Genomic DNA, 23,194 nt, shown 5'->3' with positions numbered 1-23,194 from the left:
TGGTGTTCTAACAATCAGAGGCACTCTATGCTTGGAACTTCAGCACCAGATAGAAAAATTTTAGCAAATACTACATTTTGGCCCAAAACGAATACCTAGGGGTACAACATTACACCGAGTACTTGTGTTAAGGTTCGATCTGCTTTGTTTATAGGATACAAATAAAGCACAGTTGATCTTTGGTGGTCACAGTATGAAAGTAAACATTTTTGGAAGTAGAAATTGGAGGAAGCCATGGTGGTGCTATTACATAGCATGGGCCCTGGAGCAATTTGATCAACGGAGATTGAGGATTGTGATGAAGCAGTTTATTATCTGAATAATATATTTTGCCTTATACTTAGATATAGTCTACATTGTGGATTAGATGAAAGCAGTGGTCAGTTGAAGGAATCAAAGAATATATTCAACCCAAAGTTTGGCACAAAGGACAAAAAAACAGCTGGTTGATTGATTTCACTGTTTGCCTTCCAGCTGGTAGTTTTGGTGTGGTAGACACACATCATGGGCTTCCTGTCTTTAACATGCTAGCTCTTGTCCGCTCCCTTGAATACAGAAAGCATGTTGGTCTAACTCTAAGATTCTAGCCAGAACCCAGCAGATGGCTGTAATTTCTTTCCACTAAAAATCTCTTTCCCGTCTTTTGTTCTGTTTCTAGGTGTGCATTCCAATGATTTCGATATTAATTGTTTTCAGTATCAGTAGTTCTGTTGTCAGTGGCACTTTTGGAGAGAATAAGATGGTGATGTACACAGCCTTTTCTTATTAAGAGATTTCCTGTTATACAATGCATTAAGGTTGTCGGCTTCTACCCTGTTTCCTTTCATTCTTTCTTTCTTTCCTTTTTAACTTTAGCTTGTTTCACCAGAGGGAGAAAGACTAGCTCAATTGTATTATCCTGTTAGATTGCTTAAACCATGTTTAGATAAAAAATTACTCTACGCTTTTCTTACTACAGTTCATGATTTCCATTTTGTAAGGCATCTTTTCTAAATTTTGTGCTTTATTATTCTTGCGGTGTTGAGCAAGCGAAAACAAACTCTAGTTCATAATTCACTTTAAAGAACATACCCTTTCTTTCTATTTTCTTGTTAAAACCAAATTGTGTGCAATTTGTAGAAAATTGGAACCACATTTTTCACTTAACTTTCCAAAATTAAAATTTATGGGGAAAAAGAAGCAATAAAACAGTTACAATCTGGTCATCTATAATTATCTGTGTGGTTTGAGCAGTTCCACATTTGAAAAAAGTGACACTGAGAACTTATCAAGATTTGACAACCATGGGACCTTTCACTTCTCTTTTGCTGCTTTGGAGCCAAGACCTCCACAAAATGCTAAAAGTTATACTATGAATTTAGAAATTAGATGCATGAAGAGTAACTTTGAAATCCATACAAAACAATAGACAGTGTCTAAAAATAGTTGTTTTCCTCTCTCAGTAAGGAAATTTATTACAGTAAAATTGACCGTTCTATACCGTTATTTCGAGTGTTGTCTCTGATTTCAGTTGCTTTGACATTCTCTTGTCATGCACTACCTGGTAGGAAAGAAACCACAGAGCCAGTGAGACATGCTATCTCTATTTATTGGTGCTGCCATGGCTGTCTTGGTACCTCCACTTCCACTGCTCCTTCTGTCCTTATGGATGCCCCAGGAAAAGGATCCTGGAAGACATTTGAGTGCTGAGCTACAACATTTTTCTCAGAATAAATAGTTTTTTTCATCACCCCGCTCTTTTGATAATGCCATCTCATTGTCTCCGTATTATAACAGTAAAAATAAGTTTTCTAAGAAATTTAACACTTCAACTCTAGTTCTTAATATTTCCCTATGTGGAAATATGCCCATATTTGGACAACTTGATGCAGCCAGGGTGAAGTACTTCATTCACTGGCTGTTTCACTCAGTACACATTTATTTTACACCTATTTAGTTCCGAGTCTTATGTTAGAGTCTAAGTATAGAGTAGCAAGCAAAGCTTTACAAACAACACTGGCACATAGTAAGTATTCCATTGAACCTTAATATCATCACCAACATTCCTAGAAATGGATGATGGACAGATCTTTGGCAAGTATGGAAAAACCATGTAAAACTACTACAGTCCTGAGTACTGACCTTAATTCAACAGAACGTTACACTCCTGCCCCAGATGAGCTTATCAAAACACTTACAAAAACTCAAATGTTTTACATGTATTTTGTCCATTTCTTCCTTTGTAATTGTATTCTGATTAATACAAGTCAAAATTTTATTTTACTTATTTAACAAATAATTTAAGAATTTACACCATGTCATACTGTTCTAAGCGTTTTAAAGATATTAATGCATTTAACCTCCTAACATCTCTATGAGGTAGAGATGTCCTCACTTGACATATAAAGCACTGAGACATGGAGCGATTAAGTCATTTTGCAGAGTTACTCAACTGGTAAGCGGAGGAGCTGTAGTCAGACCCAGGCAGTCTGGCTCCAGAAGCCATCCCCTTAACTGCTCCACTGTGCTGTCTTTCAGAAGGACTTCGATATCTATATAGCCATATTCCTTCTTTAAAAATGTGATGATCCCTGAGTGTTCGATACTTACCCAAGTCTGGTAGGACTCTGTAGAAAACTCACCCATAAATGGGTACATTTTCAAACAGGAGCCAGAACAGATACCCCTGGCATGTGAGGGCTCCCAGATAACCTTGAACCAGGAGTAAACAAAACATGGGTCAAACCTCCCATCCAATGCCAGTTGTCCATCTGTCCATCTTTCTATTATTTGTTTGGTAATTACATTATATATTTATGTAATAATAGTGATAATAGTATATATTATATAGAAATAATGTAAGCTAATTACAGAAAATTTAGGGACTAACAGGATAGGGTAAGAGAAATGAACATTGTCCGATGCCCATCACCCAGAGATAACCACTGCTAACATTTTCATATATTTCTGTCATATTTTTCTATGTGTAACAAATATATATAAACATTTTTTTCATATTTGTGGTTATACTGTGTATGTGTATACACACACAGTTTTATATCCTGTTTTTTTCACATAGCCTACTAAGCATTTTCCCACGCATTACAACTTCTTCATAAACATAGTGTTAAAAGGCTGCATAATCTCCCACAGTGTGGGTTTACTAAATTTATTTATCCATTCCTCTGTTGCTAGATATTTAAGTTGTTTTATATATACTTTAAAAATGATACACTCCTTGTTCTCTCTTCTATCTTTTTTTTTTTTTCTCTTCTATCTTTGATGCTTTAAAAACCATTGTCATTTCTGGCAATTAAATTTTTAATCCCTTTTAAATACTTAAAAACATTGTTTAAGTGGTTCCTTTTTGTAGAAGGTAGAGTTTAAAAAATATTTGAAATGATTTTGTTTTTATTATTTTAGCATTTGTACTCTACGATAATGCTATAAAATATAGAATAGTGGAGGTAAAATATGTCTAAGTGTACAAATGAATTTGTGATTAGCCTAGGAAACTATATCTAGCCATAATGTGAGCATATTATAAGCTCTTGTATATATTAATACAATCAGCCATACTTTTTAATGTTCAAGTGTTTAATCTATCAGTGTCCCTTCTCTTTTTTATCACCCAGCTGCAAACTGGATTCATTTGGGATAATTACCTGTGGTACTAAATGTATATTATCTGCTCAGTTAAGAAAGAGATTGGAGGGAATTCAGAAATCAATAGTAATAAAGTAAACAGAGAGAATGGAATCTATTTCCTCTCTTAGAATTTATTTGGATCCACTCTACTAAAGACAGGGACCCTGTCTAATGGACTTTGGACAGGGGACTACAAATAAGCCCCCCTGGGGCCAGCAATCCTTTAAGAATTGATCTGATATTTCAGTAAATATCCTACTGTTTGAATATTAAAATGTAGGTCTTTAATGACCCCAAGAAAGCTTTGACTTCTGTTGTTTACAGAATGTATGTTAGTTTCTCTTTCAATGTTTATATATCTCCAACTGGGTGTGCCTCTGGTATGCCCACCCTCCCTCTGGCCTTCATAAAACTATTTTTGACAGAGAGTTGATGTTGGATTCACTGTGTTATGCTAACCACAATCGCATTGTCCAAAGGGAAATAAAATCCAGTGCCCCATATTGCTGACTATAAAATAAGCTGTCTATAAAGTTTCAGTGTTGGTGTCATCATGAGGAAAGATAATTTAATACTCAGATTGGGACAAGTCAGTGGCACGTCGCCTTCAGCACAGACGTGGGAGAGTTAGTTTACCTTGCCCAGGCCTCTAAATATTCTGGCAGGCAAATGAAACTCAGAGAATTGGCATGACCAGCCTTCCTTGTTCACATTCTAAATCCCAAAGCCAAGAAAATATTCCTGCCACGTAAAGGAAGCCCATAACTGCTGTTAATTCAGTGTGTGTTTCTCTCCCTCATGTAATACTGTTATTTTGTTTTCTCCAAATCCTAAACTGTCTGGGAGCTTATGGGGTTATGTCACAACTAATGGCATTACTAGCAGGTGTACTAGAACCCTACTTTCACATCATTTCCTACCAAATGTGGATTTCATTGTAGGGTGGTTGGTCTGGGATTCAAAAGACCTGATTTGGTACCTTCAATACCAAAGCCCAAGGTCAAGGCTGTGGCAAGTCAGGAGTCTCCCTTCTGTGTTCATGGAATTATAGTCATAGTTGATTTTAGAATCGTGGCCAAGGGGAACACGGTCAGATTCTGAGTTTATTTCAAAAGCAAAATCAGGCTTTCTAAAAAGATGGCATTGCGTATTTTGGGAAATGGGTCTTCCTAGTGGTTTCTGACAATTTCATGACATTTAAAAAAAGTGTTGCTAGAGCCCAAATAGTTCCCCGTGCAGTAAGAAATATGCTTATATCTCTTACAAAGTCTAATTGTAAATATCTTCATCATCAGAGACATAATCTCACACCTTTCTGACTTCAAGAGGCTACACGCTCGGTAAGAGATCCAGCTGGCATAATTCTGCCTCAAGAAACCAGCTGCCCCTGGCACAGAAGGGCAGTTAATCCAGGGTCTCTTCCACGGGTACCTGCCGTGCTACGGGGAGCAACCTAACAAGAGTCTTTTGGGGACACACCTCAAGACCTTGCTTAGATCTTCCTGCCCTGGAGAGAGAAAGAAAAGTGGAACTTTGAAACAGACCAGATATTTCCGGAGAGAAATGTGCAAACAGTTTTTCTTTCCCCCTTCCTTTTATCATTAAAACCATCTTTTTACGTCCGCAAGACCATTTGCAAACCTCGTCTTCCCTCGGAGGCACATTTGAAGCCTGCTTAACTGGCATTCCAAGAATGGCAGAGTGGCATTATTTGTGATTCCCTTGCAGCTGACACAGAACAGTGCTGGAAGGATGTCAATTTTGCAAGGGCAGCATTATCCGCTGTTCCCCCTGCTCAGCCCCAGAACGCTCGTTTGCTGGTGAAGACGAGCGCCTTGGTGCTCTCCCTTCTCTCTGCTGTCCCCTCCCCATTCCTGCTGAATCTCACATTCCTGGCAGCACAGCCCGGAGAGTGCCAGCCTCTCGACAAGCCAGAAAGGAGAGATGACGCTCTATGAAAATGGGGCATTAATGGTTTGTGAATTCGAAGACAGTTAACTGGTGTGTGCATTCAATTAAGATGAGTTTTTCAGTGAAAAGGCAACCCAGGAGGAGAGAGGCTTCCTTCTCCTTTCTGGGGTATGAGCAGTTAATGAAAAAAGCATATCAGAATTCTACCCGTGTTACCCAGAGCTGCCTCAAGATTCCATACAATTTTCAAGTTCCTTGATTAAGGAAAACTTGCCAGGTGAGAGTAAACAAGCTGGAAGGTGGTAATGGAGAAGCGTGTGTCATTTCTCATCCCTTTTATGGGTGACATCACCACCATCCCCACCATACATACACCTCACAGAAAATGGTTTTGGGCTTAGGTGTGATCCATTTTGGAAAGTTTCCATTTTTAAACTCACATCTTCCTGGAGTCAGGTCTTTATGTAGCCTATGTGGGTATACATGTATACTTTCAAATCAAAACCAGATAGTTTTGCTTGAGACATCTTTTATTGTTTGTTTTCTTCCATGGTGCCTTAAAGGCAAGACAACATCATCCCTTCCAATGTATTAGCTAAATGCTTCCACAGGGGCGGTCCAGTGTAAAGGGTGAATAAGTGGGTGGGCACTGGAGACTGCCTAAATTTGGATCCCGGTTCGCTCTTACTGCTGTAAAATTTGGGCAGGATCCATCACATCTCTGTCATTCTCAGGGTCTTCCTTTATCTGTAAAAATGGTGATGATAACGGAACAGACTTCATGAGGATGGCTAAGAATTAATGATATTTGACATAGTACTGAGCACAGCTTCTGGTACATTCTAACTATGCATCATTTCCTATGGGCTACAATTATTATCACGTTTCCATTTCAAGAATTTAGGTCAAGTCAGAGCACATTGTTTTTAATTCCAGGGGCCTTTGCAAAACAGACTTTAAGAAAGATTGGGAATAGTTAAAAAAAAAAGGCGGACACTTTGTAGACGTGCTCCATGATACTTTCAACATCCTGGGAGGCTTCGTTGGCCTTCCTTGCAGTTAGTATTCATTTTATAAAATGGCAGGGCCATTTGGCTTTGAAATGGTCAGTAGTTATAGGAGATGGATCTTTTAATGAGGATGTTGTCTAAAGGGCAGGTTTGGTGTCTTTTTTCATAGATGTAACCCAGTCACACGTCTTTTCATTGCCTACCCACCCCTCACCGTCTCAGTTTTCTCATCTGTTAAACAGGAATACCTACCTTTGGGGCCATTGAAGAAAAAAAATAAGTTAAATTTAAAATGCCTAGTACTACTTCTCCGTAAATGATCCTTTTTATTTTAAATCAAGCTTACATGGAGGACTGATGTGGGACCTGGTGTGAATTAGGTTCCAACATTTGAGTTTTTTCTTTCTGATTCAATTGTTCACTAGCAGTTTGATCTTGCATTGATCAGTTAGGGTCTCCAAGCCTGGTTGTGTTTGCTGTAAAAGGAAGGATCTTTGCAGCAATAAAGTTCTGAAGTTGATTGAATGGATGTGCTTTTGCCCCTCTACCTGACTGCATCAAGATCAAGTTGTTAATTCCAGACTTAGAAAGGAGACTTAGAAGAATGTATTCTTCCCTAAAAGTTGTTTCGGTAGCTTTTGAAAAATGCAATCCAGTATGTTTGATTTTGTTCTTAAAGGGTCACAGTACCTATTGTCCCAATATAATCATAAAAATTTTCCATCTGGGAATAGGTCAGCAGTTTATCAAGCCTAGTCTCTGCCCCTGCAGCTATGCCCCAGCCCTCTGAAAAACCCAGCAACAATATCTGACGCAGTGGCCTCAGGCAAAGTAAATTCCACACATGGTGTTAAATATGTATTTTCATTTCCTCTAAGTTCACCAGCCTCCAATGGGACAGGCAGATTGCAGAGAGAGAATATGGAAGGGAGGTCAGTTCTTCTCCCTTGTTCTCATTTATTATTCATTTTAAGCCACCTCATCGCACCCATCAATTTAGACAGAATTGGAAGATTCGGTTTGGAGAATTTCAGGCTCTATTTCCAGTTTGAAGGAAGAGGAGGGTCCAGGGGAGTCAGAGCAAGAACAGCGTCTTCTTGAAACACAAGGTGGCATTTCTGAAGGCTGACAAGGCTGGTGTGACTGCTGTGAGCCTGTGTCCGCTTGGAAAGATACTGTTGTTAGAAGTGGTTTGTGTGGCCACCGGGCCTCCATTTGGAGACGCCTCCAAACTCATGATGATTTAGTCTCTAAACTTAATCTTTCATCCTCTCCACCCATAGATAGCCAAGTTGCCCTGCAAAAAGCTCATACCCATTTCTAACCATCAGCCTACAAGCGTACTTGCATTTCCGTGCGCATTGCTGTCATTGAGAAGTTAACCTATAGAAGTCACTTTCATTAGTAACACTTAACCTGCTGTTGCTTTACCAGTGGGCTAATGCTGTCTTCAGCATCCTGTCGGAATGTCTGTTCAAAATGCACAAACCTTAGGAATGTCTGTTCAAAATTCACAAAGCTTAGGAGAACCATTTGCAACTCTTAGAGGGCCTAAACAAAGATATTAACAATGTTTTCCCAAGAGCTGGAAATAATGAAAGGCAGCAAGTGAAAACAATCATGATATCTTTACACATGGACTGTGCCATGGCATCCTTAAAAGTTCTTGTCATAACTGTGGCTAAGGCTTTCCCCCACCCGCTACACCCACCCGCCCACGGTATTTCATGTGGATCGAGGAAGCCTCTCAAGCATTTGGGATGAGATGTGAAAGATCACAGCCTGAAAGCAGAGGCTGGTTTGTTTCTTCTGTGCATATCAGTGGGTTACCAGTGTTTGCTCATAGGTCAACAGCAACAGCCAGAATTTCCTTCACCTCTCAGACAGTGTGGTCCATTTTCCAATTAGACCCCCTTACTTTCTTCTACACTTGGAGAACAAATTATACCAGCATGGTGATTGCTCTCCCATGAAGTTTCTAAATCCCTTTTCTTGAGGGCCTGAATTCAAATGGGAACCTGGAAGCCTTGAGGTCAGTAATTTAGTGACTGGTCCATTCTCTTTAGCTCTTGAGAACTGCCATGGCATTCCTGGGGTACATTCATTAAAGTGCTTTTTTTTTTTTTAAAGTTATACAATTTATTTATTTATTTATTTATTTATGGTTGTGTTGGGTCTTCGTTTCTGCGCGAGGGCTCTCTCTAGTTGCGGCAAGCGGGGGCCACTCTTCATCGCGGTGCGCGGGCCTCTCACTATCGTGGCCTCTCTTGTTGCGGAGCACAGGCTCCAGACGCGCAGGCTCAGTAGTTGTGGCTCACGGGCCCAGTTGCTCAGCGGTATGTGGGATCTTCCCAGACCAGGGCTCGAACCCGTGTCCCCTGCATTGGCAGGCAGACTCTCAACCACTGCGCCACCAGGGAAGCCCCATTAAAGTGCTTTTAAACAGAGACTTGGTAAAGATATGCAACATAAATATTCTCCTGTGCACCTGGCTTAGGTGGGTAGCTTCAAGCTTCTTGCTCGCTGAAGGTCAGAAGCAGTGTCAAGTTTACAGCAAACCCGCTTATGATGCTGGCTGCTTCCTTTGGTTTTTATCGTCACAGTAGGTTTAACCTGACCAAGAAGTAATTACACCATTATTTTTTATGTGGTGCTTTATTACTTGCTTTTCAAAATTGGATTCCAGCATCTCGTGATCTAACAGCAACAAATGTCTGATTGTAACATTCACTGCATCAGGAGATGTGGGGTTATTGCAGAAGTGGCCACATACCCATTGCCCACACAATAACTGTTACTCCAAAACAAGTGAATTGCTTAACTAAACATCTACTGATTGTAAGTCACCAGGGACCAATATTAAGACCACCGACATCCAAAGGAGAAGATTAAATTCTGGTTACACAAACAAATGTATTTTGTAAATACTTTGTGGCAAGGAGACCCAGTCCTCCTGGCTCACAAGTCCAGACCTAGAGTGGGTTAGAAGCAGTAGCACCTCACCGGGGTGCTGTGAGGAATCAGCTGGGTTCCATCCACTTCTTAAAAGACAAGCATCAAGATCGGGAGCAGAAAAACTCGACAGCCATGGAAAATCCCATCATCCTCACCCCTCCTACTGTACTAACAGAAACTGGCCAAAGCTAGCGGTGAACTTCGCATCATAGTTTTTGTCTCAGGGCACCTGGAGTTCTACACTTTCCTTTAGGACTGAGGTGACTCCAATCAGGGCTGAGTGTTCTCTCCTCTCTCTTACGCCTCTTGTGATTAGCTAAGCTTCAGTTGGGCAAACAGGTTTGCCATCATCCCTTACTTACTTGATGTGTTCAGATCTTTGTATTGGGGGGTTATTGAGTGAGACAAAAGAAAACCAGAGCCTCTGGGTTAAAGCATTCACGAGTCTTCATTTTGGAGTGGTCTCCTTTGACAGCTTCTCCCCAGACCTCTCCTGGTTGATTACCCAGCTACACTAGCTAGTGTGGACAATTTTAAGCTCCTCATTTGACTTCAGTGCCATTATTCTCTCCTGATATTCTTTCCACTTTTTTGACCTGCCTTTGTTCTTTTTGTCTCTGAGTCTTTCTCAAACTATTCCTTAACTGTTGGTGTTCCCCATAGCGCTGTCCTTGGTTCTCTTACACCGATGTTTTCAGCTATTACCTATATCTCAGTGTTACCCATAAAATTAACTCCATCCTTGATCTTCTTCCTGAATATCAGTCCTTTATTTCCAACTGCCTACTAAACATTTTCACATGGATATCCTATTGGTATCTAAAATTCAGCATGTCTGAAGTTGAACTCATGAGTTTTCCTCCCATATATAGTTTTCGTCTTCCATTCTTTATCCTGATAAATGGCCACTCTGTTCATCGAGTCAGGTAAATTAGAAATATCAGTCATCCTCCACTTTCTTCTAACCCCTCACATCTACCATGTTACTAAATTCATGTAATTTCTGTTCTAAAATATCTCTGAAATCTACCTTTTCCTCCTTTTCTACATGACCACCTCATTATTAGTTGGTCTTTCATTTTCCATTCGGATTATTGTGATAGTTCTGACTTTAAAATCCATCTTTTACTGGACTCCTATGGTTATGTCTTCGAAATATAGATCTAATTGTATCTCTCCTATGATATGGAACACCTTTAATAGCCCCTTGTTACCTACCAGGTAAATTTCTTAGCAAGGCACTCAAGGCTAATACTATTAACTCACAGTTACTCTTCAACACCCTACTCCCAATATATAAGCTATGCTCTTTCCAAACTGGAATAGCTAATCTTATCTGAACACGTCATGTCCTTTTATATCTCTGTGCCTTTGCTCTTGCTGTTTCTTTTGCCTTGGATTCTTTTCCCACCCTTTTCAGTAGAAAAATCCTACTTATCCTTATACATCCAGCTCAGATATGACCTCTTTGGTATATGTTTCCTTGGCTACAGTACAGATAATTATTTTTCCTTCTTCTGTGCAATGTACTATTACTACATTAGTAATGCTATAGTTTTGTATCTTTTTGAGTGGCTGATTATAGGCCTGTCTTCCCTGGATTATAAACTCCTCAAGGTCCAGTGAGTAGGACCCCCTGCTTCCTCTGCAGGGGGCATGGGTTTGATCTCTGGTCAGAGAACTAAGACCCCAAATGCCACCGCATGGCCAAAAAATAAATAAATAAATAAACTCCTCAAGGGCACATCACAGTGCGTAGGAGAGTTTTCAGATGGAACCATCTCCAGCTGGAGAAGCATAGGGAACTGGACCTGTGTTGTACTTCTCTTTTTTTTTTTCATTTCCTTTAGCACTTGGCCTCATATATAGCAAGCGTCCAATCTTATTGAATTAATTAAGCAATGTAAAGCATCTCAAGTCTGGGGAAAAAAATTCCCAGTTTAATTAGGTGTCTCCCACCTGTATTTTGTTCCCATTTTGTCACAAAATTTATATTGTTTTAAAACAGTTATGTCCTATTCCAGACACAGCTCTGTTTCAGAGTAACTTTTGAGAATCAGAGGTGGTGGAATTCTTTGAATTGTAATTTCCAGTTAGTGTGAGTAGGGGGAAGAAAGGCTGAACCCCAAGGACAAGTGAAGCATGCCCGATGTTCTCCTATAATACTGCATCCTCACATTGTATTTATCACATTGTTGTAGAATTCTGTTTCTGTCTTTCTGCCCCTCTAGACTCTGGAGTTTCTTGATAGTGGGGAATGTACAAATATGTCTAATTAATCCTGTATTCCCCACATCTTCCCCATTTCTAGCACATGTCAGGTATTCTGTTATTAGTAATTACAACTGCCTATTGAGGATTTATTGTGTGCAAAGCATCATACAAATAGTATCACATCACATCTTCACGTTACATATTAGGAGACTTAAAGAATGTGACTTTTCCAAAAGGCACATAGCTGGTCCAGTGACATAGCCTGGATGATAATCTAGCTCCGTCTTACCCCAAAAGGGTTGGAACAGAGGCAAGAAGTGGGCTGTTAGAGAAATGGAAGTCAGATGAGGGCTGGAGTAGGACATAAATTGGGACAAAGAAAAGAATTAGAATAGACTGCACATAGAGGGGTATACTGGGAGCAAGAAAAGGATTAGAAGAGTACTGCAGGTCCAAATTGTTAGAGACCTATCCTGGAGGCCTCTTGGTTATCCTAACTAGGCTGTTCTAGCAAAGAGGTTAAGAGCAGGGCTTGGGAGGCAGACTGCCTGGGCTCAAATCTCTAGCCTTTCACTCATTAGCTCTGTGGATCGAGGCAAGATGTTTAACTCCTTCAGGCCTCAGTTTCCTTCTCTGTATAACAGGCATAACAATAATACTTCCCTTTGGGGTTTTGGTAAAGATCAGATAGGTTAGTCCATGTAAAGTGCTTGGCACATACTAAGTCCGTAGGAAGTGTTAGCTGATGCTCTTATTATATTAATAGTACAAGAAAATACACAATGAATGAATGCAATGGATTCTCATAGCATCTTCGCATTTAGTTGATTCTACGCTTCTGAGTAGATCCATGTTTCCTAAACTTACGCACCAAGGTGTCCCTTCAAACATACAGGGGTGATGTGGGGTATTTTAAATTTGAGGGAAACATGTGATACTTTAAGTCTGTCAGGTACCAGACAAACTGCTAGTTTGAGGTAGTTCATAGCTCAACATTAGATTGCACTGCGTTCCTTTTGATGGTGTCATAGTTTTGCAAGGCTCAGTTTTTAGCAGTTGCTGTGATTCAAGGAAGTGTCCTGTGAAAATCAACGTGGAATAGAAAAAAGGGCGTTGATGTCCGATCTTACTCCAGGCTTTGAGAAGTTGTACTGTGCTAAACAGGAGCACACATCCCATGAGTAGGTTCTTGTGATTATTTTAGGATGAATTGAAAGTGTTATTGTATTATTTTTTCTTTCCATTTCTTTGTAATTTTTTCAAATGGCTGCTAAGTTGTTAGGATACAAATATTAAGGATATAAATATTAAGATGTTAGGATATAAACAATATTAAGCTGTTTGGACCTAAGTAGTTAATTAAACGGAATTGTTGGGCATTTCTTTTGGCTTGAGGGCTCTGTGAAAAGATTACTGAGGCACCCAAGGTACTGTGAACAGAGAAAGTTCAAGAAGCTCTGGAGTAGACAATGAATAGAGATATATTCACAATGTGTGTTAAGGCTATAAAGGGAAGGGTTCCAGTGTCAGACATTCAGGCAGAGGAGACTTTCTGGCTGAGTCGAAGGCTAATGACATGCAGTAAAAATAATCACTTAGGTTGGGTCAATACTGAGAAGGCTGGCTCCATTTATTTTATATCAAATGCTATTTAGGTTGGAGTTCAGGCTGGCAAAAACCTCTAGGCTTATCTGCAAGACCACTGTTAACGCTCCACATAGCATGCTTGTTATACGTTCTCTTTTGAGTCCATTAAAATATACCCAAATAAGCAATTAGTCCTCTAATATCTGCCAGTTACAAGTACTTTCCGGTCTTGTTAGGAGAATTAATGGATTATTTGGAATCACTTTCATGTCACTTTTCTTGGGATTTTTTTTCTCCCCTCCCAGTCTATCTGCAGAACTCCGCTGTAACTTCATCATCCAGCTCTTCTGAAACCTGCCCACTGGTTTAGAGGAGACAGCTCTGTGACAGTGGCAGTAGTTTTTTGAGTTGTCACATAAGACCATGATATTAACAATCCCAAGCGGGACCTCGGCCCAGAACTCTGTGCTCGGTTAGCAAAAGGTGCAGAGAAGGGTTTCTCAGCTTTGGCGCCTGACTCGGTGCTCTTCCCTGCTGAGAGCCGTAAGATGCTGGTAGCTTGTTCTAGGAGAGTAATAAGTATTGTTGTTTAACAATTGTGTTGTTGAAATTCAGCTCCACTATGTCTGACAGTATTTATCTAAAATACTCTCCCTGGTGCGTGTTCAAGTTCCAGTAAACCGTGTCTTATTGTGCGACCTTTTCATTTTCCAGTGAAAAGGGATCAGCTCGTCAGATAAAAGCTACAAGCCAAAGTACAGGAAAAATGCGTGCTCAGAAAATCCAAGCATGATTGAAAACAAGATGTGTTAAATCAATGCAGTTTATCGCCTGCCTATTCCCGGCAATTGCTGTTCTAAGCTCATTCTGAACACACGCTGGATGATAAAAGTACAGTGTCAAGCACTCGCTGGGGTGGGAACACAAGAAAACATGTTTATCAGACAGGCTGGGTGATTTTACCCCCTTGATAACAGTTATTGTCAAAACTCTTTGGGAAGAAATCTAAAGAACAATTATAGAAGGAATATTACTCTTGTTATATCAGAAGATATGCCAGTAGGGAAGAAAATGATGGATTTATCTTTGAACGTTAAAGAAGAAAGACAGAGTGTGTTGGCCTCCAATACTTAAAACACCATCATCCATTACACAGCGACAGCCATCCTCTTCTCATTCAATTGAGCAAATCTGGCTTTGAAACCTAATCATAAATGATGAATTGAAAAACAAACAAACAAAAAAACTCCAAAATGAAAAAGATTGAAAGGCAAAAAAAAAAAAAAAATTCCTGTAGATATTCAAGCTCCTGTTTGCTTGAGGGATTTAATTTTAGTTTTATACTTGCATCAGATTTGGAAATCTAAATTAAGGATCCTGGAAGGCCAAGCTGTACAGAGCACATCATGTGCAGTAACAGGGGCAACTTTTCTCATCAACTTTATCACAATTAGAGAGCAATACAGTTTTCCCTAATTATTGTACATTCACCTACTTCCCATTTTAGATAGAGTATAACCCTCCAGGGCCAAAAGTGGGTCTGTTTAAGAAATGCTCCACTTCTGCCATTGACTCCTCACCAAGGATCTTCTAGAAAATACCAACTGGTTGTGGTATGAAATAAGTTGGTTTAATGTATCTCAACAGCATTATGTGTCTCTGTTTCTCAAAAGACAAATCAGCTTTTGAGAGCCCAGCTCAGACCTGAAAGGAGAAGTTGATGAGACAGAAAGCACAGTTTCTTGATTATTTGTGGGGCAAGTTTAAAATGCCAGGGTGGCCTTTCCAACAGGTTTGTGCTTGTTGACATGGTAAGCTTTAAGAAATCAGGCCAAGTTATCGTTCCCCCGTTGTGAAGTCAGGAGTCTGGCACAAGGATTCCTCCTAGTGCTGGATTTCTGTTTCACAGATATTTAGTAAAAAAGGTGCCATTTAATTGATTTGGTAGCTGGACTTGTCAATATGCTGCAAATTGAGATTTACCAATATGAAAATAAAATAGTCATCTTGGCATAGTAAGTGAAGCACTGGGTTTTTGTTCTGATTCATGCAGCCAGCTCTTTCTGTGCCTCAGTTTCTCACCTTCAAATTGGGAGTAATAAATTTTGACATTTATGTCAAGGGCATATTGAAAGACTCAGTGGGATAATGTCTATAAAGCACTTTGATATTACTGGGAAGAGTGTCTTATATGACCTCAGGGTATATTTGAAATGACACTTCTCCAAGTAATCATTGTGATCGTTAACATCTATTAAAAACATTCATAGGTCCTTATAACGTAGAGAATAATTGAGTTCAGGATGCACAGTCTTAAAAATTCATTGTCTTTTGCAGATGCCTTTAAAAGTAACCTGTCAACATGTAAATTGGTATAAATTTTAGGAAGGATAGTTAAAAAATATATGTGTCCAAAGTCTTGAAGTGTACATATTTTTTATCTAAGAATTTCTCCTGAAAATTTTGAGGAAAAAATACATCCCCATTAACAGGGGATTTGTTGCATAAGTTACAGCCATCCATATAATTGCAATATGCTACAACCATTAAAAAGAATGAGGTGGATATAAATATGTATATAATCTATATTTATATAAAACAGTATTGTAAGAATGCCCGAAAGCCTACATATTAATATAAATAGTGATTATATATGAGTATATATATTATGAGGCTTTTTTCCTTCTTTGTGTTTCTTTTGTATTTTTTTTTACAATAAGAGTATATTCCTTTTAGACTTAGAAACACAGTAAAGCTACTTCCATTTTGAAAAACAAAAGCGAGTCACTCTTAATTCTTGCTTCCTGCTCTTGATTGCTTTTGCTTCTGGAAGAGTTATTAATTTCCTAACATACGCAAGTCCTTTGCGTTCCAAGTGACGGTCCTCAGGGTCTTCCATCTCTTTCTCCCAGAGCCCCTGTATTTTTTCATCCTGGGCTCTGATCTACTTTGCAGATCTCTTTCTCTCTTCAGTCTTTACCTTGCAGGCTCTGTAAAGAGAACGTAGCCGCACAAGCCAACAATACCTCTGATGGTACCTTCGGTAGAGAGAAGTATTACGTCCTTCGCTTGATTTTTGAATCTTAGTGTTGTTGCTCCACATCAAGAGGTTTGAAAACTACAAATAAGAGGTCAGAGCATGTTGAAAGCCAGTTTGGAAATGTTCCTTTGGCTCCTGTATTGGTAAATTCTGCCCATGTTGGCTTCATCCTGACACCCTTCTGGTTCAGTTATAGCTTTCTGCAGTTCAGTGAGCCTCTTCCCGAAGCTCTCCTGAACCTCCTTCCTGAGGCAGGGTGCCAGGCTGTGAAAGCATTTCACACCGAAAGCAGGGGCTCTGCTTGCAAGGGACTTGGTGTTAGGTTTCTTAGGGAAGTGTATCCCTTCCAGGAAGAGATGACCCGGGATACCATGTGTGCACTAAACATCTAGGCGAGGAATGAAACATCCAAATGGCTGGAAATGCAACACATTTCTTCCTTGACCATATTTCTGGCTCTTGTGTAGGTTTCTGGTTGATTTTGCAGTTTATACCTTTTAAAGTCAGTCTTAAAGATAGGTTCGTGAAGATAACTTGCTGTTTTATTGTTTACCTCTGGTTGTTAATTTAGTGACTGAGGGAAAAATAGGGCCATTATGGAACAAAAAGACTGCCTAACACATATGTAATAACTCTTATGCCCAGAATGGATCTGCCTTGAAGGGAAATGCTCTGCTGTATTCCTTTAGTTCAAATATAGAATAGTCAGTCACCAGGGAAGCTTGGAGACCCAGGTGCTGGTTTTATCATTGCCTTTGCTATGAGGCTTTATTTATTGCTTGGCATAGAGTCTAGATATTTGTTTGGACATTAAATGGCAATAGAATAAAAATATTACCTTTCTAATATCTGCATTTCTTTTTATTTCCAGTCAAAATGACATCATGTCACATAACCATTAAAAAAAGGAAATTAAAACCCCAGAAATATGTTAAAGCGCTGCAGTGAGTCACTGAGCTATAAAAGCAGGGGAACTCTGCGCGCTCACGTTGGAATGGCACCCAAACCACTTTTCCCCTGATGTTTGGGAACACAACTGTCCTGCCTTTCATTTCCATTGTTTCCAGGGATAAGTATTCCAGAAGTTAAGGAGGACTGAGGAGTGTTTTCTCTAAAAGGCAACTCTGAAAAGGGAAAAATCAGTTCTCATAACTGAGAATGCATTTGTCTTGACTACATGGTTTTAATTTGCAAATAAATCCCCTTAAAGAGAATTTTCTTTCTTTGATGTGTTTGTGGATAAAAAAAAAAAAAAAGAAGAAGACGACTAAAGGCATGAAAAGGCCACAATTCACATATACATTTGGTAAGGATTTACCCATTACCAGATGTTTTGAATGAATTTTATAATCTTGTCATTATTAGTAGTACATAAAATCTAGTTGTATTATTCTAAATTTTCTTTGCATATAGCATTTCATGCCGCATGAACATTTGGACACTGTAGATAGCTTTGTATAACCAGAGTTCTTCTGTCTTGACCCAGAACCTTGGTTGAAGCCCAAAGGGGAAGGGCTCTGCATAGACTGGTTCTGTATGGAAAGTTACTGGTTTCCTTTAGGGGAGTCTGAGATTGTGAGACTGGGTGAGAACCCAAAGCCATTTATAAGCTGACCCCACACAAGGCCACATGAAGTGGTTTGATGTTTTTTTAAAATATTTAATTAACTTTTCCCTTTTGAAAAGTAATGACTTTGATACAGCTGAGCCTGCCCCATGCATGGGTCCCCTACTTCCTCCCTATACCCATTCCCCAGTATCCTATCATAGCTGTGAGAGGACCCTCCTGAAATCTCAGCTGATACGTCTGCCCTACAAGCCTGCTCCTGTGTGGAAGCATTTCATCTTGCCTTTTGTGCATTTATAGGAAAGTTTCGGACCTCCTGTAGGATATGTACACAGCTCCATGAGGTCCTACTGAGCTTACTCAGCTAATATGCATCTACCTCTAAGTTTGAAGAGGACAGTGTGGGACATCTTGAATGCAAATCTTTGTGGCTCCCCAGTAGCCTGATGACTCTATAAATCCACGTGGTCCTGTGCAGTGTAGTGTGAGCTTAGTGTCAGAGAAGAGGAGCAGTGGTGGTGACCCACCGTCTGACCATCAGGGAGGCAAGAGAATGGATTGCTGAGCGGGAGGGAAGCCTGGCCATGGGAGCTGGAACCAGGTTCCAACTCTACAATCATAGTAGTTCATTTCTGAGGTGAGATTATGTACACCTCTCAGAAAGTTTATTTTTAAGGGCTTATGTGATGTAAAACAGTGAATTCCTACCAGTGCCATCTGAACACTTGGTAGGCACTAGAAATGATTATTGAGTCAATGGACAGTTTATTATCTTGTGGAATGAATGCCCTCACTGGTCCCATTTTATTATGCTGATTAAAAAACTGAGGCTTTTCTTCTTTGGGATTATGGATTTTGCTAAACCTCTGAGCCTCCCTTATTCCGTTACCACCCCTAACTGGTTTAGGAGAACACCCTCTCAAACCCTGTTGAAAGTGTGGATTAGGTGCGTGGAAGTAGGGTGACACGAGGAGCTCTCATCATTGCATTCCTTTTGCAGTTTACAGTTTCATCTGTTTTTTCTTTTTACAACCTAAGATACTCATGCTTTATTTGTGGTTAATTATGTGCAGTTAAATTTTTTTCTTTCTCTCCTGAATTCTCGGAATTGTCTCAAGTTTTAGGGGGAAAAACTTGACTAGTCCCACTTCTTCTTCTGGTGCCCCCTGAGCCCTGTGCTTGAATACAATGAGGTCACTTTGTTGAAGGATTAACTTTATATTACATTCTTGCAGAGTAGATGTATGTCCCTAAGGTACGACTACCCCCACTGATGAAAATAAATATGCCATTCTTTATGATTCCTCCCCGTTACTCTCTCTGTTGATTTTCAGAGAGTTTATGAATAGTCACATATTTATACAACTGGCCAAACGTATACTACTTATTTTTCTTATGGTCTGTAATAACCTAGGCAATGTTATTAAAGGGTATACAGACCCTTTTTCAGGCAAAGTTTCTTATGTCATTACTTTATACAAGCAGGTCAGATTCCATCTTGGAAACACTCTCTTGCTCTTAACCTTTTTCTCTGATTATAAAAGTAATATATGTTCATTGTGGAAAATGTAGACAATGCACAGCATAAAGAGAAGGAAGAAAAGCACTTCAAGACTCACTTCTTAGAAATAACTACTGTTAGGCAGTTTATACACAGAAACCTTTTCTTTATTCTCTGTATATGTTCATTTAAAAAAAAAAGTAACCATATTGCACATGTGCTCTTGTAATCTGCTTCTTGACATAGCAATATATTTTATACCAGTAAATTTTTTTCCCTATTTTTTTTTCCAGAAGCATTGCTTTTGAGGACTGCATCATATTCCTATGGGTGTGCCGTAATTTAACCATCCCCCTCCCTAGACAGTTAATCTGTTTTCAGGGTTTTTTTTTTAAAGTAACAATCTCTATCAAATGGCCCCTCTCACTCAATAATTGGTTTAGTTTTTTTCTTTAGTCACTGCAATCAGAGAAATCATCAGGCACCTTTGAATTTAAGACAACGAACTTTGCTTGCATATCTTTAATGTTATCTTTGTTTACAGCACTAGACAATGCCATTGTAATATTCAATATGTAGATCGAGGGCAGGTTAATATATTAAAAAATACGAGTGTAGAGCAAATCATAAAGGCATGGGAAATAAATTAAAAGCCTTTGTCCCTCTACTGAAATATTTCCTCTCACATAGCATACTTCCATAGACTAGATGCTTATTTTTCTTTGAATAATGAGTTTAATATATCTAATTCAATTACTCTTTCTGGCAGCAGAATGACTTCTCCTCAGCTCTTTAGCTATTAGTTCCATATGATATTTGAATCAGTTCTTTTAATTGTGGATACTGAATGTCAGTCATTCTGTTGTGAGTTGTTCCTATGGTCAGAGAAACATATCCTCCCCCCAATACATCAGTCACTCAATTAACAACCATGGGTTTCTTGACACAGTAGGAATTAATTCATTATGCAAACAACTGGAGCGGTGGGTCAACAAGTCAAGTTTTATTGGTGGCTTACACTGAAAAATAAAACCAAGAATTAGAATTTTCAGGATGCTGAATCATATCTTCAAGTGTTAAAATGATACATTTAATTGCCTAAAGCTATTTTTACGGTTAAACATCTTTGTTGGCAATTAGCATTATGGGTGGCGGATAGATGTGATATACAGCTTAGCCTGGGTGCTCATTCCTTCACTCTCGGGCATTTCTTTATTAAATACTGGGATTTTATGAGTCACAGCTTCCCTGTGTAGAGAATTGTATGGCTTTTTCTCTACAAGTCTAATTTGAGAAAAAAGAATTTTTCTCAAGGGTTTACAAAGTAATTCATAAAATGGGAGGAACAATAAATATTGTGCCTTAACTCATGTACCACTAGAGAGAGATTTGGTACACCTGGGTGTAATTTTAGTTAATTTCCACAAGAGACAGGTTGAAAGTTTACCCTTTGGAAGGGGGTGGGGAGAAGGTGGGGGTAATGGCTAAACCTCATATTTGCAAAAATGATTACATTGTCTTAAATGGCTACTCTATTAACAACTTCAACAAGCATTGCATTTGGGAAAAAAAAATCTTCTTAAAAAAAGTTACCTGAAGTTCACTCCAACTTAAAATGTACAAGTGAGGAAAAAGTACTTACTCTGATTTATATGTCTTTTGGAGGTGTAATTATTGGCTTTTACTCACCTATGTAAAACAATGTACTTTTGTAAATGGATTTCTGGCCACTTTATGCAGCCTTTTTTTTTTTTTTTTTCTCCTTTTTTTTTTTTTTCTTACATAAAAAGTAAGCACTGTCAATCAAGGAATTTTAAGGTTTATTTCCTCTTTAGAAATGATTGATAGCCTTTTAGATTTACAAGTTGACAAGTTAAAGGGTTCTATTGGTATAATTATGTACTAAATTCACAGTCTTTCAATTTAAATGTCCTTTTAAAACCACAAGATTATCATACCTGTATTTTGAAAAGTGGGCCAATCAGTTTGGGTTGGTATACAAATTGCTTCCATTAGCCTTGGGACCTATTTGAATTTAATACAGTTTTTTAAAGTTAGTAGTAGTATGAATCTTACTTTTAAAATTTAGGTTAATGGAAATGCATTTTAAGTAAAGCATGTGGCAACCTGTTTTCTAAATGTATAGCTAAATGTCAAAGACTGTCTTTTTATGGGAGAAAATATGTGGTTGAGTACTTTGGTTACATGAAAAAAGAAAAGAAGAAAAAGCCCGACTCATTACTTAGAGGAGACGGAGGATGTGGGTGGAGGATGGAGCCGCCATCTTTTCCTGGTCAGGCGAGCAAAGCTGGAGATATTTCATATCCTGGGGAGGAATTTCAAAAGTGATACACCAGAGTCCAGTTTGTATCGAGTTGAATTGTAGGATGCTTTGAAGAAGGTATAGTCGATATGGGTACAAGAAGGCCCACTGTCTCCAAATATTATTACAGGTTTGCTCTTCTTTTAGTCTTTTAAAAAAATTCTTCTTGGAGAGTCAGCTGCTCTGAGCTAGTGCTCCATAGAGGTTAGCCTCTTCCTGAAATAATACTGATATTGGTGAATCAGTCTTTCATCTTAGATATGAGGGTGTCGTATCAAGGGCATTTTCGATACCTGTCTCTTTTCGGACTCTTCCAAGGGTAGAAGAGGTTTTCTGGCCCGAGGAGATCTGGTCTCCTCTGCCCCACCACACTTAATTGCTCCCGATGGCACTGCGATACTGTATCAGCTGAGGTCCACTTGATATTCTGTAGCTAAGCAAGTACTTTTAATTCTGCTCTTTATAACTGTAGATACCCTTGGCCAAGCCCTCCAGTGTTTTAACTCAAGCTTCTGACTAAAGGGAATCCTGAAACCTCACACCAAGTTCCATTTTACCTTCCATTTTCAACACTGTAAGGAATATAGAATTTGGCCAGAAGAGCAGAGTTTAGGACCTGCTCCTCATGTTCTTCTGGGTGAGTCAGTCCCCACCAAAAGGGATCATTTGTCCAATCACTTTATGATCTAATTCAGAAGTATCAATGAAACTTTGGACTTCCCAGTTATTTCTGTGCCATAAGTGTTGCAAATCATCTGCTGTTTTATTTCCTGAAATTGTTCTAATTGTATGACTTCTTCATTGCAGCGCTCAATGAACCCACCATCGATTATGGTTTCCAGAGGTTACAGAAGGTTATTCCCCGGCACCCTGGCGATCCTGAGCGCTTGCCAAAGGTAGGATACCTCCTCTTTGGGTTGGGGCCTCTGGAAACACGGGCTGGGGTGATTGGCAGAAAACTTTGCCATCGATAAAAGTTAGTTCATAGATAATCAACTCAATATTTTTGTGTTTTGTGTATTTAGTATTATAAGGTAAGCAATAATCAAAGTAGCAAGCACTTATGTGCCAGGTAATGTTGTACTTATTTTTACTTATATCATGTCATATCTTCCTCTAAAAAACCCTCTGAGGTTGGTGCAATTACCACCTCTATTTTAGAGAAGAAAATAACCAAACAAAGAGAGGTTAAATCATTTGCCCAAGGTCACACAGCATGTAAATTGCTAAACTGAGATTCAAACCTCTAAAGCCTGGCTCCTAAGTCCAGGTTATTAATCATTATATCGTATCAGTTCTCAAGAGGAAAAAGAACATTGCTTTTCTACCCCCATGAGGATCTTTACTTATTTCTGGTGAGGGGAGAACAGCTAGAGCTCAAAGGAAAGCATATTGGCACACCTTGCACCAGGGCTACTCAGACATGAGTCTGTTCCCTCCAGAGGCATCCCACCTAAGA

The 23,194-nt window shown here is 39.2% G+C and overlaps 1 protein-coding gene across 7 annotated transcripts in view; it reads left to right on the top strand.

Annotated features, from left to right (window-relative positions):
* The window catches only part of EBF1 (EBF transcription factor 1), a 393,446-nt gene that overhangs the window by 337,203 nt on the left and 33,049 nt on the right, over positions 1–23,194 (top strand). For all 7 annotated transcript variants that reach the window (XM_059917603.1, XM_059917602.1, XM_059917601.1 and 4 more), the window contains exon 11: positions 22,543–22,631. In XM_059917603.1, coding sequence (XP_059773586.1) covers positions 22,543–22,631 — 89 coding nt within the window. The remainder of the gene's footprint in view (positions 1–22,542; positions 22,632–23,194) is intronic.

This window comes from Balaenoptera ricei, chromosome 3 (assembly GCF_028023285.1).
Source record: "Balaenoptera ricei isolate mBalRic1 chromosome 3, mBalRic1.hap2, whole genome shotgun sequence".
NCBI classification, from domain to species: domain Eukaryota; kingdom Metazoa; phylum Chordata; class Mammalia; order Artiodactyla; family Balaenopteridae; genus Balaenoptera; species Balaenoptera ricei.
Note: the sequence above shows the minus strand (reverse complement) of the source record. Positions and strands in the feature narration are given on the sequence as shown.